The following is an 18,907-nucleotide window of genomic DNA, read 5'->3' on the forward strand; positions in this document are numbered from 1 at the left end:
AGAAGGGCTGTTCAGTTGTTTCTTTGCTGTTTTCAATTGCACAGAGTAGATTTATTTAACCGTCATGTTCTTTAAACATATATTTTTGTTGCATCGTTAGAAACCCGTGTGTGAACATGAAAAAAAAACATTCCTGTCCAACTAAAACTGAATATCTAATGTAAATTCCCCAAGCTGGAATAACAATATATAATGTCTGTTATCCAACAGCGATGTGGGGAATGTCTGTCGCTGTGGTTAATGTCTGTCGCTGTGGGGAATGTCTGTCGCTGTGGCGGCCAGTCAAGGACTGGGGCTCGTTCCACGTTGCTTCCCTAGCACTCTGCTAGTGATTAGCAGCCATTTTGGAGCTGACAGTGAGCTGGCTCAAACAGGAAGTACATCCTAAAGGACACCCTAGGGAATAGACTGCCATTTTGGGACTTCACCATCAGGACCCTTTTTAGGGGCCTTCCCTCGATATATACAGGCTGATCAGGTTGATTATTTTACCTGTCCCATCAGGGAGAGAAAGGCAAGAGACTAGTACGTGAGACCCAAAATAGTTTGTCTTGTAGAACCTAACCATCTTAGTTTTTGGTCCCTTAGTATCTCCCTCCTTTCCTTCAGCTGGACTTGGTCACACTCATTAGTTATTGCTCTTTAGAACATATGGAACACAGCTAGCTGTACCCATTTGTTGAGCCGTCTTTAGGATACGAGTGGAATCCAACAGCTAGCATGTACCTTTGATATTTACGTAGGGTTTCCTTTTCTTATAGAACATGGAACACAAGGCTAGGCTGTGCCGGTTTGTTAGTCGTCATTTAGAACATGGAACACAGCTACAGTCTTGTACGTTGTGTCTAGCTGGTTTTAAACATGGACAGCACAGCTAGCTTGTACCTTTGTTAGTGTCTTTAGAATCAATGGAAAACACAGACTTAGCTGTTACCTTTGGTAGTGTCTTTAGAACATGGAAACACCATGCTAGCGTGTAGCTTTTGTTTAGTGTCTTCATACGAACATGGAAACAGCTAAGTGTAACGAGCTTTAAAAACTAGCAGCGTCTGGACACTTGTGTCTTTAGAACATGGAACAAGCTAGGTGACGTCACAGAAGCATTCTGCAGATGTATTAGTGGCTCTATTTAAGAACGAAATGGGCCTTAATGGTATGGAGGCCCTCGTTTTCCATCTGCTATGGGAAATGCACTCCCAAAGTCTTGATGGGGAGTGCCGAATGTCTGTCCTTCAAAGTGTCTCACCTCAGAACAGGTGCCTTAATTACTGGGCTGCGCTGAGCTGAGGGAATTTTTTTGGGACAAAATAAATGTGGATGTCTTGATTTATTTATAACTCGCCTGAACCTCTGTCTCTCTCTATCAGTCTCTCTCTCTCTCCCTCGCTCTCTCTCTGCCTATCTTTCTCTTCTCTCTCTCTCTCTCTCTCTCTCGCTCTGTCCTCTCTCGTCTCTTCTCTCTGCTTCACCTCCCCTTCTCCCATCTCGTTACTCTACCTATCGGTCTCTCTACTCTCTCTGATCAGTTTGGGCTGGGGAGCAGTGGGTTAGTAGTAGCTAAGCTTTGAAGTGAGTCTCTACGGATTCTCCATAGCAACAGTGCTTTTGCCTTATACTGGGGACAATAAAAGGCCACTCTAAAATGTGCAGTTTTGTCACACAACACAATGCCACAGATGTCTCAAGTTTTGATGGAGSGTKCAATTGGCATGCTGAYTGCAGRATTGTCCCCCAGAGCTGTTGCCAGATAMTTTTATGTTAATTTCTCYACCATAAGCCGGTTCCGACTTTTTGGGGGAGAATTTGGCAGTACGTCCAACCGGCCTTACAACCGCAGACCACCTGTAACCACGCCAGCCCAGGTCCTCCACATCCGGCTAGGAGTTGAGGAGTTTTTCTGTCTGTAATGAAGCCTTTTTGTGTGGAAAAACTCATTCTGCTTAGCTGGGCCTGGCTCCCCAGTTACAACTTCAGCTTTAAGCACGAGATGATTTCGTCCCTCTGTGACCAAGAGAAAGTGGTCTTGTTTAAATTCTATGAAATWATTTTGTATTTTYTTATGTTGAGAGCTCTAAATCCATCTGAGAACATCACAGTGAGATAAGACTGTGTTTGCTGCAATCACTAGAGTCTTCCATTTTCATATATACTGTAATATTGTAAGCAGAGCTGCGAGGTTCACTGTCAGAGGAGTTCGATCCTTTGTCTGGATAGGCACGAAAATGTGACATGTTGCTCCCTATGCAAATTAGTTGTCAGATTTCATTGTGTATCAAATGAGAACGGCACAACCAGAGCTGTCACACAGCGCACCGCAATTGATGTTGCGCTGTTCACAGAGTGCCGTTTACACAAAAGGTGGTCGGAACCGGTCCATAACCGCTCCAAATCCCCTAAATAGGGGASTTAACATTCATTGGACTGTGGTRCCACTCTTTTCAGACTGTTAATATTCAACTGGCTCTGAATGTGTTTGTCAATATGCCTGTGGTAGACATAACATCCCTAGTGTCTGTGTTCTGATGTGTACTGGATGACAGATGTGATAAGCTCGATAGCGCCTAGGCCCATGCCAAATATATTCAGCGTCCATAGGGGGGGAAGAGGCGATGTTGTGCCCTCTTCACGACTGTGTTGGTGTGTTTGGACCATGATATGTCCTTAGAGACTTGAAGCTCTCGACCCGTCGATGTGAATGGGGGTGTGCTCGGCCCTCCATTTCTTAYAGTCCAAGATCCTTTGTCTTGCTGACTTTGAGGGAGAGGTTGTTGTYCTGGCACCACACGGCCAAGTCTCTGACCTCCTCCCTATAGGCTGTTTCATCGTCGTCGGTGATCAGGCCTACCACTGTCGTATCGTAGGCAAACTTAATGATGGTGTTGGAGTCGAGCGGAGCCACACAGTCGTGGGTGAACAGGGAGTACTGGAGKGGACTAAGCACGCACCCCTGAGGGGCCCCCATGTTGAGGGTCAGCGTGTTGGTGCCTACCCTCACCATCTGGTGGCGTCCCGTCAGGAAGTCCAGACTCCAGTTGGGAAGTGYTCAGTCCCAGGGTCCTTAGCTAAGTAATAAGTTTGAAGGACACTATGGTGTTGAACGCTGCACTGTAGTCAATGAACAGCATTCTCACATAGGTGGTCCATTTGTACAAGAGAGAAAGGGAAGTGTTGGGAGCGGTATGTGAATTGAAATGGGATGATATTGTTGATGTGAGCCATGACCAGCMTTTCAAAGCATWTCATGGCTGCAGATGTGAGTGCTACGGGGAGATAGTCATTTAGACAGATTACCTTGGTGTTCTTGGACACGGRGACTATGGTTGTCTGCTTGAAACATGTAGGTATTACACACTAGGTCAGGGAGAGGTTKAAAATGTCTGTGAAGACACTAGCCAGCCACGTCACTGGGTAGCTTGCGGCTGGGTTACCCTTTGTAATCCGTGATAGTTTGCAAGCCCTGCCACATCCGATGAGCGTCAGAGCCGARGTAGTAGGATTCGATCTTAGTCCTGTCTTGTCGCTTTGCCTGTTTGATTGTTTTTCAGAGGGCGTATTTTTATAAGCGTCCGGGTTAGTGTCCTGTTCCTTTAAAGGATGGAGCTCTAGCATTTAGCTCAGTGCGGATGTTGACTGTAATCCATGGCTTCTGGTTGGGATATGTACGTACTGTCATTGTGGAGAGGATGTCGTCGATGCACATATTAATGAAGCCTGTGACCGATGTGGTAAACTCCTTAATGCCATCAGATGAGTCCCAGAACATATTCCAGTCTGTGCTAGTGAAACAGTCCAGTAGCCTAGTTTTTTCGCCTCTAGTTGCACAGGTGTCATGCTGGTAGAAATGAGGTAAAACAGATTTCCGTTTCCCTGTGTTAAGATTACCGGCCACTAGGAGCTCTGCCTCTGGATGAGCATTTTCTTGTTTGCTTATGGCCTTATASAGYTKGTTGAGTGCGGTCTTAATGMCAACATCAGTTTGTGGAGGTAAATAGACAGCTGCGAAATATAGATGAGTTGCTGTGACTGTTAGTTAAAAGGACGACTACAAACAAGCATGCTCCCAGTTGATGTAAGATGCCACCTAGGCTTAAATCCGCCCTTCCTCCATCACCTTCTTCATGTGTGTCTGCCTCGCCTCCATTGATGCCTTGATCAATGACTGCGATAGTATCATCCCATTGTCATCAGCTCAGACTGATGGTGTAACAATTCCCCCTCTGTCTGTCTGTGTCTGTCTTTGTCTGTCTTTCTGTCTGTCTGTGTCTGTCTGTCCCCAACAGAAAGCGTACTGTGGCCACTGCAGTGAAAGGATATGGGGGCTGGGGAGGCAGGGCTACAAGTGTATCAACTGCAAACTGCTGGTCCATAAGCGCTGTCACAAACTCGTCCCTCTGACCTGCCAAAGGCATATGGTGAGTACCATAGAAATAGAATCTCATTCTAGTTCTGTGGTGAGTACTCTGGCCAATCTGTCATGTCAACGCTTCGGAAGAACTTACTATTTATAAAGCATTCATAAAGTCTTCATAAGCACTACATAGACACTTCACAAACTGCAGTGCAAAAGGCATATGGTGAGCTTATGAAGGCTTTTTAGAGCATTTACAGTYTTCATAAGCACTTCATAGATACTTCATTAACTTAAGTGAACGTCTGAATTAATGAGTTGGGAGGGCGAATGAGTAATATTTAACTGCTTTAGGTTGAAACCAAGTTTTACATTTGAACAATCCAACTTGTTTAGAGTAAAAGATCAAGGTAATCCATGAATTCAGATAACAAAACTCGGAATTATTCAAAAGTCTGAATTAAACATTGCTATTGATGTTCTAATGTGTATTTGTAACATAGTGAATGCTGTTCTGCCCCGAGCGAGGATCGAACTTGCAACCTTCTGCACAACACATACTGTATATAACTCAAAGCCAACTACCTTAGCCAACAGAGCAAGATACTGGTCTGTCATTTCATGAGAAATAGTTGGYAATGTACTCCAGCCAACATGCTATGGGCAAGTTTCAAATCCACTGCGTATAGATATAGGCKGTGTCTCAAATGCCACCCTATTCCCTATTTAGTGCACTACTTTTGACCAGGGCCCATAGGGAATAGGGTGCCATTTGGGACACATCCACACTGTAGTGTATACCGTATACTGAAACATCACAAGGTTGATCTCTAGTGACAGACTGCTAACATACAGAAAGAAGCATTAAGATTAGAGCCAGCCTCTACCAGGTTTTCACCTCACCTTCGGTATGAAAGCCTGTTGACGTTCTTGTCAGAGACAAGCTAAAAGAAGGTGGAGGGTTCTGTGTCTGCACCACATACTCTTGTGACTKGTGTCCCCCAGGGCTCGGTTCTAGGCCCTCTTCTCTCAATACACCAAGTCACTCGGCTCTGTCATATTCTCACATGGTCTCTCCTATCATTGCTATGCGGATGACACTCAACTACTTTTCTCCTTCCCCCCTTCTAACACCCAGGTGGCGACACACATCTCTGCGTGCCTGGCAGATATCTCAGCCCACCACCTCAAGCTCAACCTCGACCGGGCGCGCTGCTCTTCCTCCCGTGGAAGGCCTGCCTGCCTGCTCAAAGACCTCTCCATCATGGTTGACAACTCTACAGTGTCCCCCTCCAAGAGTGCAAAGAACCTTGGCGTGACCTTGGACAACACCCTGTCGTTCTCTGCAAACATCAAAGCAGTTACTCGCTCCTGCAGGTTCATGCTCTATAACATCTGGACTATTGCAACTCGCTGTTGGCTGSGCTCCCCAATTGTGCCATCATACCCCTGCAACTTATCCAGAACTCAACCTTCCCAAGTTCTTCCATGTCACCCCACTTCTCCGCACACTCCACGAAGCTCGCATCCACTACAAGACCATGGTACTTGCCTACGAGCAAGAGGAACTGCCCCCCCACCCACATCTTAAGAGGATTGCACTAACTGTAAATCGCTCTGGGTGAGAGCGACTGCTAAATGACTAACATGTACATTTTAAAATGGGTATCCAAGTCGTTTGCCCCTCCCAACAACAGGAATAGGCACATTCAAACAGAGGCGGAGAATCGAAACCGAATGCTAATACATTTCACTGGTGCCCACGTGGGGTAGTGTCATTTCAGCCACATTATATCAAAAATAAAAACTATTTCCTAAATATACATTTTCAAAAATAACGTTTCCTAGCAGTGATAACACCATAAATTAGCTTACTCTGCGCTTCTGAAGAGGTATGGAAGGGGTGGTTGTTTTAGAAAAATYTACATCTACTGACAGCCAATCAGAACAATGTGAGCCAGACCTGGAATCCAGGGCTGGACTACAACAAACCTGGTGCCGAAAACCCAGGTCAATAGTCAGGATGTACTAATAGGCTGTTTTGCTTTCATGCAATCAGACAATGCTCTATCAACCAACACTTTGATTCCCTTTGAAAAGCCAATGCCTCCATGGTTAGAACCGCATAAAATGAGTCATATAAGTGCATTGTTGCGAGAAATATCCAGACTTCTCGACTTCTGTGTTCTTTATTTTGTTGAAAAGATACCTCCATGTGCCTAAGATGAAGCCTCTTCTTCCCAGTGTCTCCAAGGACCTAGTCAGGATACTCTTTAAGCAGCCTCAAAACCACATGCAGCTATTTGCCTGTATTCTCTTGGCAGGATCCAGTCATTCTATTTGCCTGTATCCTCTTGGCAGGATCCAGTCATTCTATTTGCCTGTATTCTCTTGGCAGGATCCAGTCATTCTATTTGCCTGTATTCTCTTGGCAGGATCCAGTCATTCTATTTGCCTGTCTTCTCTTGGCAGGATCCAGTCATGCCATCACAGGAGCCCCCTTTAGATGAGAAGAGTGAAGAGGTGGACCTCCCCCCTGAACACACAGAGGATACAGATGGAAGTCAGTTCCTATAAAATATTGTTTCTTTCAATATAGACATAATATGAGAAGTAGGAGACCTTGTGGCCTTAGTCTTGGTATCAATGCATTGGGTCTGGGCCTATATTCAAAAAGCATCTCAGAGTAGAAGTGCTGATCTGTCTTTATTCATTATGAAAAGATAAAACTGATCCTAGATCAGCGCTYCTACCCTGAAAACACTTTGTGAATACTAATTACAAAGGCTTTAAAGACACTATTCAATCGAAACCAATAACTAGATTTCCAGSTTTATTTTTAAAAAATGAAGAAGAAAGAAGACTACTCCCACACAGCGAGATAAGAGCATGTTTGAATCAGCATGCCATTATTGTTTACAGACTGGTCCCAAAGCTTAGTTTCTATGCACTATTCTGCACAGCGCAATTTTACAAATAAGAATTGAAGTCGGCCATCGTCTATCCAGGTGTGTGTTTTTTCTGCCAGAAGCAGCAACTTGAACAAGATGCACTGCTGTGCACAGGGCCTTCACCTCTTTGTGCACTGGTTCTGTTCAGTACAGTTCAGTATAGTTCAGTTCAGTACAGTCCAGTATAGTTCAGGACAGTCCAGTATAGTATAGTCCAGTATAGTTCAGTACAGTCCAGTATAGTATAGTCCAATATAGTTCAGTCCAGTCCAGTATAGTCCAGTATAGTATAGCTCAGTACAGTATAGTCCAGTACAGTATAGTCCAGTATAGTATAGTCCAGTATAGTCCAGTATCGTATAGTCCAGTATAGTATTGTTCAGTACAGTATAGGCCAGTATAGTTCAGTACAGTATAGTATAGTCCAGTATAGTATAGTTCAGTACAGTATTGTCCAGTACAGTCCAGTATAGTTCAGTATAGTATAGTCCAGTATTGTATAGTTCAGTCCAGTATAGTTTCGTACAGTAGTCCAGTATTGTATAATTCAGTATAGTATAGTCCAGTATTGTATAGTTCAGTCCAGTATAGTTCAGTACAGTATAGTCCAGTATTGTATAGTTCAGTACAGTATAGTTCAGTACAGTCCACTATAGTTCAGTCCAGTATATTTCAGTATTGTATAGTTCAGTACAGTATAGTCCAGTACAGTCCAGTATAGTATATTTCAGTACAGTATAGTCCAGTATTGTATAGTTCAGTACAGTATAGTCCAGTACAGTATAGTCCAGTACTGTCCAGTATAGCATAGTTCAGTACAGTATAGTCCAGTACAGTATAGTCCAGTACAGTATATTAACAGTCCAGTACAGTCCAGTACAGTATATTAACAGTCCAGTATAGTATAGTATAGTAACAGTACTTACCAGTGGGCTGACCTACTTGGGCAGAGGTAGGAAAAAGCTGCAACTCACTCTGCAGAGCATGATGCCCTCTGCTGGCCACAAAGGTGATCTACATGTCCCACAATGCTCCCTTGATAATGGGAGAATCTCAGTTGCATTTCCTTGATTCCTCGCACCCTCTCTCTGATCTTCTCATCCAATGGGTTTTGAGAAGGAGGCGAGGAGAGAGGACACAAGGAATCAAGGCAATGCAATTAAGATTCTCACTTGGAMTCTTTCTCAATTAATCTTTCCTCGATTCCTTGTATCCTCTCTGCTTGTCTCCTTCTCAAAATTATTTTCAACCTTTTCCTTTCAATACGGTTGAGGAGATAGGATGCAAGGAATCACGGAAAGATTAATTGAGATGGAGCCATGGATTCTTGAGGAGTACCCTATTTGGTCCTCTGTAGCTCAATTGGTAGAGCACGGTCCTCTGTATCTCAATTGGTAGAGCATGGTCCTCTGTAGCTCAGTTGGTAAAGCATGGTCCTCTGTAGCTCAGTTGGTAGAGCAATGGTCTCTGTATCTCATTGGTAGAGCATGGTCTCTGTAGCTAGTTGGTAAGCATGGTCCCTCTTGTAGCTCAGTTGGTAAAGCATGGCCCTCTGTAGCTCAGTTGGTAAAGCATGGCCTCTGTAGCTCAGTTGGTAAGAGCATGGTCCTCTGTAGCTCAGTTGGTAGAGCATGGTCTCTGTAGCTCAGTTGGTAGGCATGGTCTCTGTAGCTCAGTTGGTAAAGCATGGTCCTCTGTTCTCAGTTGGTAGAGCATGGTCCTCTGTAGCTCAGTTGGTTAGCATGGTCCTCTGTAGCTCAGTTGGTAGAGCATGGTCTCTGTAGCTCAGTTGGTAGAGCATGGTCCTCTGTAGCTCAGTTGGTAGAGCATGGTCCTCTGTAGCTCAGTTGGTCGAGCATGGTCTCTGTAGCTCAGTTGGTAGAGCATGGTCTCTGTAGCTCAGTTGGTGAGCATGGTCCTCTGTAGCTCAGTTGGTAAAGCTGGTCCTCTGTAGCTCAGTTGGTGAGCATGGTCCTCTGTAGCTCAGTTGGTAGAGCATGGTCCTCTGTGCTCAGTTGGTAGGCATGGTCCTCTTTAGCTCAGTTGTAAAGCATGGTCCTCTGTAGCTCAGTTGGTAAAGCATGGCCCTCTGTAGCTCAGTTGGTAGAGCATGGTCTCTTGTAGCTCAGTTGGTAGAGCATGGTCTCTGTAGCTCAGTTGGTAAGCATGGTCCCCTGTAGTTCAGTTGGTGAGCATGGTCCTCTGTAGCTCAGTTGGTAGAGCATGGTCTCTGTAGCTCAGTTGGTAGAGCATGGTCCTCTGTAGCTCAGTTGGTAGAGCATGGTCCTCTGTAGACAGTTGGTAGAGCATGGTCCTCTGTAGCTCAGTTGGTAAAGCATGGTCCTCTGTAGCTCAGTTGGTGAGCATGGTCCCTCTGTAGCTCAGTTGGTAGAGCATGGTCCTCTGTATCTCAGTTGGTAAAGCATGGTCCTCTGTAGCTCAGTTGGTAAAGCATGGTCTCTGTAGCTCAGTTGGTAGAGCATGGTCCTCTGTAGCTCAGTTGGTAAAGCATTGGTCCTCTGTAGCTCAGTTGGTAAGCATGGTCCTCTGTAGCTCAGTTGGTCGAGCATGGTCCTCTGTAGCTCAGTTGGTAGAGCATGGTCCTCTGTAGCTCAGTTGGTAAAGCATGGTCCTCTGTAGCTCAGTTGGTCGAGCATGGTCCTCTGTAGCTCAGTTGGTCGAGGCATGGTCCTCTGTAGCTCAGTTGGTAGAGCATGGTCCTCTGTAGCTCAGTTGGTAAAGCATGGTCCCTCTGTAGCTCAGTTTGTTCGAGCATGGTCCTCTGTAGCTCAGTTGGTAGAGCAATGGGCACTGCAACTCCAGGATAGTGGGTTTGATTCCCAGGACCACCCATAAGTAAAATGTATGCACGCATGACTATAAGTAGAAGAAAAAAAAAAGCGTCTGCTAAATATCAAATTATACTGTATATTATTTAAATGGAGATGGCTTTAGATGAAATATCCCTTAGGTTTTTAATGCCCAGTCTTCACTGGGTAGAACTTTCCATCACAACTCAGGTAACAAGTTGTTTCTCTCTTCAGTAACTTTCCTACCACACAGTCGCAAAGTGGACAAAGTGGAAGAGGACTCGAAGGTGAGTTCATTAAGACACACAAAGTAAACAAGTCAGTCATGCATTCGTTTATGATATGGATTGTTCTGGTATTCTAGAATGTAAAACATTCTATTCTGTTTCTAGAACACAGAACAGCCCATACTACACTGAAYAAAAATATAAACGCAACATGTAAAGTGTTGGTCCCATGTTTCATGAGCTGAAATAGAAGATCCCAGAAATGTTCCATATGCACAAAAATATTATTTATCTAAAACTTTGGGCACAAATTAGTTTACATCCCTGTTAGTGAGCATTTCTCCTTTGCTAATATAATCTATCCACCTGACCGGTGTGGCATATTAAGAAGCTGATTAATCAGCATGATCATTACACRGGTGTACCTTATGCTGGGGACAATGAAAGGCCACTCTAAATTGTGCACAGATGTCTCAAGTTTTTAGGGAGCGTGCAATTGGCATGCKGACTGCAGGAATGTCCACTAGAGTTGTTGCCAGWTAATTKAATGTTAATTTCTCTACCATAAGCCRCCTCCAACATTGTTTTAGAGAATTTGGCATTACGTCAAACCGGCCTTACAACTGTAGACCATGTGTAACCACGCCAGCCCAGGACCTCCACATCCGGCTTCTTCAGCTGCGGTRTCGTCTGACCCTCCCTGGCCCATCCATGGCTGCGCCCCTGCCCAGTCTTGTGAAATCCATAGATTAGGGCCTAATGAATTTATATCARTTGGCTGATTTCCTTATATGAACTGTAACTCAGTAAAATCGTTGAATTTGTTGCATGTTGCGTTTATATTTTTGTTCAGTATATTTTATCATACAAAAATGTCACACAGGTTCTTATATGTTAGTATCATATCTACATGCCCATGATTCCACTATGTCTATAACCATAAGGTTTTAATTAACAACAGGGGCATTCAACAGTGTGCTGGTATCTGGGTCTTTTCTAACATGTATTTCCCATCCAAACCGCCCCTTCAGGACATCAAAGCGGTGGTGGGCGGGATCGACGGTATCAAGATCTCYCAGGAGATGGCGCTAGGCCTGGGGGACTTTGACCTGATCCGGGTGATCGGCCGCGGCAGCTACGCCAAGGTGCTGCTGGTGCGACTCAAGAAGAATGAACAGATCTACGCCATGAAGGTGGTCAAGAAGGAACTGGTGCACGACGATGAGGTGAGAGGCAGGAGCAGGAGAGGGAGGAGGGAGGGAGGAAGCAGGAGGACAGAGATGAAAAGAGGAGGAGTAGAGTAGAGGGAGGAAAAAGAGTGTATGAGTCCACAGAAGCCGGGGGATGAAATGAGAAAAGAAGAGGATCTCAGGGGGAGGAAAAGAGAAGTGGAATAAAGATGAAGAGGCGTGAAGGAACGATGACAAAGACAGGAAGAAGGGAAGACGTTATTGTAACGTAAATTGGCCTTAACGAGGAAAATTATGAGTCAAATTGATTTAAAGATAGGGAGAAGAACTGAGGGAGTAAAAAATGTAAGGAGAAGAGAGGGAAGATAAAAAAAAACTGAGGATGATGAGTTTGAAGAATTATTGAGAGATATTATAGTTTCCACCTCTAGGTGGAGCTATGGTATTACTATTATACATACAGTTGAAGTCGGAAGTTTACATATACCTTTGCCAAATACATTTAAACTCAGTTTTTCACAATTCCTGACATTTAATCCTAGTAGAAATCCCCTGTTTATGTCAGTTAGGATCACCACTTTATTTTAAGAATGTGAAATGTCAGAATAATAGCAGAGAGAATGATATATTTCAGCTTTTATTTATTTCATCACATTCCCAGTGGGTCAGAAGTTTACATGCACTCAATTAGTATTTGTTAGTATTGCCTTTAAATTGTTTAACTTGGGTCAAACGTTTCAGGAAGCCTTCCACAAGCTTCCTACAATAAGTTTTGTGAATTTTGGCCCATYCCTCCTGACAGAGCTGGTGTAACTGAGTCAGGCTTGTAGGCCTCCTTGCTCGCACACGCTTTTTCAGTTCTGTCCACACATTTTCTATAGGATGAGGTCAGGACTTTCAAATCAAATCAAAGTTTGTCACGTGCGCCGAATACAACAGGCTCTAACCAATAGTGCGAAAAAAAAGATATATGTGTGTGTGTGTGTGTGTGTATGTGTGTAGGTAAGTAAAGAAATAAAACAGTAAAAAGACATTTGAAAATAAGAGTAGCAAGGCTATATACAGACACCGGTTAGTCAGGCTTATTGAGGTAGTATGTACATGTAGGTATGGTTAAAGTGACTATGCATATATGATGAACAGAGAGTAGCAGTAGCGTAAAAAGAGGGGTTGGCGGGTGGTGGGACACAATGCAGAAAGCCCGGTTAGCCAATGTGCGGGAGCACTGGATGGTCGGGCCAATTGAGGCAGTATGTACATGAATGTATAGTTAAAGTGACTATGCATATAAGATAAACAGAGAGTAGCAGCAGAGTAAAAGAGGGGTTGGGGAAGGGGGGCACACAATGCAAATAGTCCGGGTAACCATTTGGTTACCTGTTCAGGAGTTTTATGGCTTGGGGGTAAAAACTGTTGAGAAGCCTTTTTGTCCTAGACTTGGCACTCCGGTACCGCTTRCCATACTGTAGTAGAGAGAACAGTCTATGACTGGGGTTGCTGGGGTCTTTGACAACTTTTAGGGCCTCCCTCTGACACCACCTGGTGTAGAGGTCCTGGATGATAGGCAGCTTTTCACCAGTGATGTGCCTCTGAAGTGCTAGGTGGTCAGAGGCCGAGCAATTGCCATACCAGGCAGTGATGCAACCGGTCAGGATGCTCTCGATGTTGCAGCTGTAGAACCTTTTGAGGATCTCAGGACCCATGCCAAATCTTTTTAGTTTCCTGAGGGGGAATAGGCTTTGTCGTGCCCTCTTCACGACTGTCTTGGTGTGTTTGGACCATTCTAGTTTGTTGTTGATGTGGACACCAAGGAACTTGAAGCTCTCAACCTGCTCCACTACAGCCCCGTCGATGAGAATGGGGGCGTGCTTGGTGCTCCTTTTCCTGTAGTCCACAATCATCTCCTTAGTCTTGGTTACGTTGAGGGATAGGTTGTTATTCTGGCACCACCTGGCCAGGTCTCTGACCTCCTCCCTATAGGCTGTCTCGTCGTTGTAGGTGATCAGGCCTACCACTGTTGTGTCGTCTGAAAACTTAATGATGGTGTTGGATTTGTGCCTGGCCGTGCAGTCGTGGGTGAACAGGGAGTACAGGAGGGGACTGAGCACGCACCCCTGGGGAGCTCCAGTGTTGAGGATCAGCGTGGGAGATGTGTTGCTACCTACCCTCACCACCTGGGGGCAGCCCGTCAGGAAGTCCAGGATCCAGTTGCCGAGGGAGGTGTTTAGTCCCAGGTTCCTTAGCTTAGTGATGAGCTTTGAGGGTACTATGGTGTTGAACGCTGAGCTGTAGTCAATGAATAGCATTCTCACATAGGTGTTCCTTTTGTCCAGGTGGGAAAGGGCAGTGTGGAGTGCAATAGACATTGCATCATCTGTGGATCTGTTTGGGCAGTATGCAAATTGGAGTGGGTCTAGGTGGGTCTAGGTCTATAATGGTGTTGATGTGAGCCATTACCAGCCTTTCAAAGCACTTCATGGCTACGGACGTGAGTGCTACGGGTCGGTATCATTAGGCAGGTTGCCTTTGTGTTCTTGGGCACAGGGCTATGGTGGTCTGCTTGAAACATTGTTCAATTCAGACTCAATCGGGACATGTTGAAAATGTCAGTGAAAAACACTGCCAGTTGGTCGCATCCGAGCACACGTTCTGGTAATCCGTCTGCCCGCAGCCTTGTGTATGTTGACCTGTTTAATGGTCTTACTCACGTCGGCTACGGAGAGTGTGATCACACAGTCGTCCGGAACAGCTGATGCTCTCATGCATGCCTCAGTGTGCTTGCCTCGAAGCGAGCATAGAAGTGATTTAGCTCGCTTTGTGATGGCCACTCCAATACTTGACTTTGTTGTCCTTAAGCCATTGTGCCAAACTTTGGAAGTATGCTTGGGGTCATTGTCCATTTGGAAGACCCATTTGCGACCAAGCTTTAACTTCCTGACTGATGTCTTGAGATGATGCTTTAATATATCCACATAATTTTCCTCCCTCATGATGCCATCTATTTTGTGAAGGGCACTAGTCACTCCTGCAGCAAAGCACCCCACAACATGAGGCTGCCACCCCCGTGCTCAAGGTTTGGATGGTGTTCTTCGGCTTGCAAGCATCCTCTTTTTCCTCCAAACATAACGATAGTCATTATGGCCAAACAGTTCTATTTTTGTTTCATCAGACCAGAGGACATTTCTACAAAAAGCACAGTCTTTGTCCCATGTGCAGTTGCAAACTGTAGTCTGGCTTTTTTATAGCGGTTTTGGAGCAGTGGCTTCTCCTTGCTGAGCGGCCTTTCAGGTTATGTCATATTAGGACTCGTTTTACTGTGAATATAGATACTTTTGTATCTGTTTCCTCCAGCATCTTCACAAGGTCCTTTATGTTGTTCTGTGATTGATTTACACTTTTAGCACCGAAGTACGTTCATTTCTAGGAGACAGAACGCATCTCCTTCCTGAGCGGTATGACGGCTGCGTGTCCCATGGTGTTATACTTGCGTACTATTGTTTGTACAGATGAACGTGGTACCTTCAGGCGTTTGGAAATTGCCCAAGGATGAACCAGACTTGTGGGGGTCTACAATTTTTTTTCTGAGGTCTTGGCTGATTTCTTTTGATTTTCCCATTATGTCAAGCAAAGAGGCACTGAGTTTCAAGGTAGGCCTTGAAATACATCCACAGGTACACCTCCAATTTGACTCAAATTAAGCTTCTAGAGCCATGACATAATTTTCAGGAATTTTCAATCTGTTTAAAGGCACCAGTCAATTTAGTGTATGTAAACTTCTGACCCACTGAAATTGTGAGACAGTGAATTATAAGTGAAATAATCTGTCTGTAAACAATTGTTGTAAAACTTATTGTTGTCATGCCAAAACTTAGTTTGTTAACAAGAAAATTTGTGGAGTGGTTGAAAAACAAGTTTTAATGACTCCAACCTAAGTGAATCAAACTTCCGACTTCAACTGTTAGCAACATCAGATGACTGACAGAAATTACAGGAGGAGGATAGGTGTTTCTGATAATAGAGAGAGAGAGCCTTCTTGGCTTGTATTATTTGAGTTCTTCAAGTTTAAATGATAACTCGGAGACAGACAACACTACAACCAATTATTCTTGGGTTTGTAGTGTTTGTCTAGCATTTTACATGTTAGATGTTTGCAGACACTCTTATCCAGAGCAACTTGAGGGTAAATCAAATTATTTTATAAGCCATTCTTACATCAGCTGATATCTCAAAGTGCTGTACAGAAAACCCAGCCTTAAAACCCCAAACAGCAAGCAATGCAGGTGTAGAAGCACGGTGGCTAGGAAAAACTCCCTAGAAAGGCCAAAACCTAGGAAAGAAACCTAGAGAGGAACCAGGCTATGAGGGGTGGCCAGTCCCTTCTAGCTGTGCCGGATGGAGATTATAACAGAACATGGACAAGATGTTCAAATGTTCATAAATGACCAGCATGGTCCAAATAATAATAATCACAGCAGTAGTGTCGAGGGTGCAACAGGTCAGCACCTCAGGAGTAAATGTCAGTGGCTTTTCATAGCCGATCATTAAGAGTATCTCTACCACTCCTGCTGTCTCTAGAGAGTTGAAAACAGCAGATCTGGGACAGGTCGCACGTTCCGGTGAACAGGTCAGGTCCATAGCCACAGGCAGAACAGTTGAAACTGGACGCAGCACGGCCAGGTGGACTGGGGACAGCAAGGAGTCATTCATGCCAGGTAGTCCTGAGGCATGGTCCTAGGGCTCAGGTACTCGAGAGAGAGAAGAGAGAATTAGAGAGAGCATACTTAAAATTCCCACAGGACATCGGATTAAGAGAGGAGAAATACTCCAGATATAACAGACTGACCCTAGTCACCCGACACATAAACTACTGCAGCATAAATACTGAGGCTTAGACAGGAGGGTCAGGGACACTGTGGCCCCATCCGATGATACCCCCGGACAGGGCCAAACAGGCAGGATATAACCCACTTTGCCAAAGCACAGCCCCCACACCACTAGAGGGATAACTTCAACCACCAACTTACCATCCTGAGACAAGCCAGTATTGCCCAAAGATCTCCGCCACGGCACAACCTAAGGAGGGGGGGGGGGCCCAACCAGACAGGAAAACCACGTCAGTGGACTCAACCCACTAAGTGACGCACCCCTCCTAGGACGGCTTGGAGAGCACCCAGTAAGCCAGTGACTCAGCCCCTGTAATAGGGTTAGAGGCAGAGAATCCCAGTGAGAGATGGGAACTGGCCATGGCAAGAGGACAGCAAGGGCGGTTCGTTGCTCCAGAGCCTTTCCGTTCACCTTCACACTCCTGGGCAAGACTACACTCAATCATATGACCTACTGAAGAGATGAGTCTTCAATAAAGACTTAAAGGTTGAGACCGAGTATGCGTCTCTCACATGTGTAGGCAGACCATTCCATAAAAACAGAGCTCTATAGCAGAAAGCCCTGCCTCCAGCTGTTTGCTTAGAAATTCTAGGGACAATTAGGAGGCCTGCGTCTTGTGACCGTAGCGTACATGTAGGTATGTACGGCAGGACCAAATCGGAAAGATAGGTAGGAGCAAGCCCATGTAATGCTTTGTAGCTTAGCAGTAAAACCTTGAAATCACCCCTTGCCTTAACAGGAAGCCAGTGTAGGGAGACTAGCATTGGAGTAATATGATAATKTTTTTGGTTCTAGTCAGGATTCTAGCAGCCGTATTTAGCACTAACTAAAGTTTATTTAGTGCTTTATCTAGGTAGCCGGAAAGTAGAGCATTGCAGTAGTCTAACMTAGAAGTGAAAAAAGCATGGATTCATTTTTCTGCATCATTTTTGGACAGAACATTTCTGATTTTTGCAATGTTACGTAGACGGAAAAAAGCTGTCCTTGAAACAGTCTTGATATGTTTGTCAAAAGARAGATCATGGTCCAGAGTAACGCTGAGGTCCTTCAAAGTTTTATTTGAGATGACTGTACGACCATCAAGATTAATTGTCAGATTCAACAGAAGATCTCTTTGTTTCTTGGGACCTAGGACTGTTTTGTCCGAGTTTAAAAAGTAGAAAGTTTGAAGCCATCCACTTTCTTATGTCTGAAACACAGGCTTCCAGCGAGGGCAATTTTGGGGCTTCACCATGTTTCATCGAAATGTACAGCTGTGTGTCATCCGCATAGCAGTGAAAGTTAACATTATGTTTTCGAATGACACCCCCAAGAGGTAAAATATATAGCGAAAACAATAGTGGTCCTAAAACGGAACCTTGAAGAACACYGAAATTTACAGTTGATTTGTCAGAGGACAAACCATCCACAGAGACAAACTGATATCTTTCCGAGAGATAAGATCTAAACCAGGCCAGAACTTGTCCGTGTAGACCAATTTGGGTTTCCAATCTCTCCAAAAGAATGTGGTGATTGATGGTATCTAAAGCAACACTAAGGTCTAGGAGCACGAGGACAGATGCAGAGCCTCTGTCTGACGCCATTAAAATGTCATTTACCACCTTCACAAGTGCAGTCTCAGTGCTATGATGGGGTCTAAAACCAGACYGAAGCATTTCGTATACATTATTTGTCTTCAGGAAGGCAGTGAGCTGCTGCCCAACAGCTTTTAMWTTTTTTTTTGAGAGGAATGGGAGATTCGATATAGGCCGATAGTTTTTTATATTTTCTGGGTCAAGGTTTGGCTTTTTCAAGAGAGGCTTAATTACTGCCACTTTTAGTGAGTTTGGTACACATCCGGTAGATAGAGAGCCATTTATTATGTTCAACATAGGAGGGCCAAGCACAGGAAGCAGTTATTTCAGTCATTTAGTTGGAATAGGGTCCAGTATGCAGCTTGAAGGTTTAGAGGCCATGATTATTTTCATAATTGTGTCAAGAGATATAATACTAAAACACTTGAGTGTCTCCCTTGATCCTAGGTCCTGGCAGAGTTGTGCAGACTCAGGACAACTGAGCTTTGGAGGAATATGCAGATTTAAAGAGGAGTCCGTAATTTGCTTTCTAATGATCATGATCTTTTCCTCAAAGAAGTTCATGAATTTATTACTGCTGAAGTGAAAGCCATCCTCTCTTGGGGAATGCTGCTTTTTAGTTAGCTTTGCAACAGTATCAAAATGAAATTTTGGATTGTTCTTATTTTCCTCAATTAAGTTGGAAAAATAGGATGATCGAGCAGCAGTGAGGGCTCTTCGATAATGCACGGTACTGTCTTTCCAAGCTAGTCGGACGAATTCCAGTTTGGTGTGGTGCCATTTCCGTTCCAATTTTCTGGAAGCTTGCTTCAGAGCTCGGGTATTTTCTGTATACCAGGGAGCTAGTTTCTTATGACAAATGTTTTTAGTTTTTAGGGGTGCAACTGCATTTAGGCTATTGCGCAAGGTTAAATTGAGTTCCT

General features: G+C 44.5%; 1 protein-coding gene across 1 annotated transcript in view; it reads left to right on the top strand.

Annotated features, from left to right (window-relative positions):
* The first annotated feature begins 3,683 nt into the window (after positions 1-3,683).
* Positions 3,684-18,907, top strand: part of LOC111966155 (protein kinase C zeta type-like) — a 60,840-nt gene continuing 45,616 nt past the window's right edge. Inside the window, exons 1-5 of the mRNA XM_070444610.1 lie at positions 3,684-3,725; positions 4,281-4,412; positions 6,821-6,911; positions 10,344-10,396; positions 11,368-11,562. Coding sequence (XP_070300711.1) covers positions 3,684-3,725; positions 4,281-4,412; positions 6,821-6,911; positions 10,344-10,396; positions 11,368-11,562 — 513 coding nt within the window. The remainder of the gene's footprint in view (positions 3,726-4,280; positions 4,413-6,820; positions 6,912-10,343; positions 10,397-11,367; positions 11,563-18,907) is intronic.

This window comes from Salvelinus sp. IW2-2015, linkage group LG7 (genome assembly GCF_002910315.2).
Source record: "Salvelinus sp. IW2-2015 linkage group LG7, ASM291031v2, whole genome shotgun sequence".
Lineage (NCBI taxonomy): Eukaryota > Metazoa > Chordata > Actinopteri > Salmoniformes > Salmonidae > Salvelinus > Salvelinus sp. IW2-2015.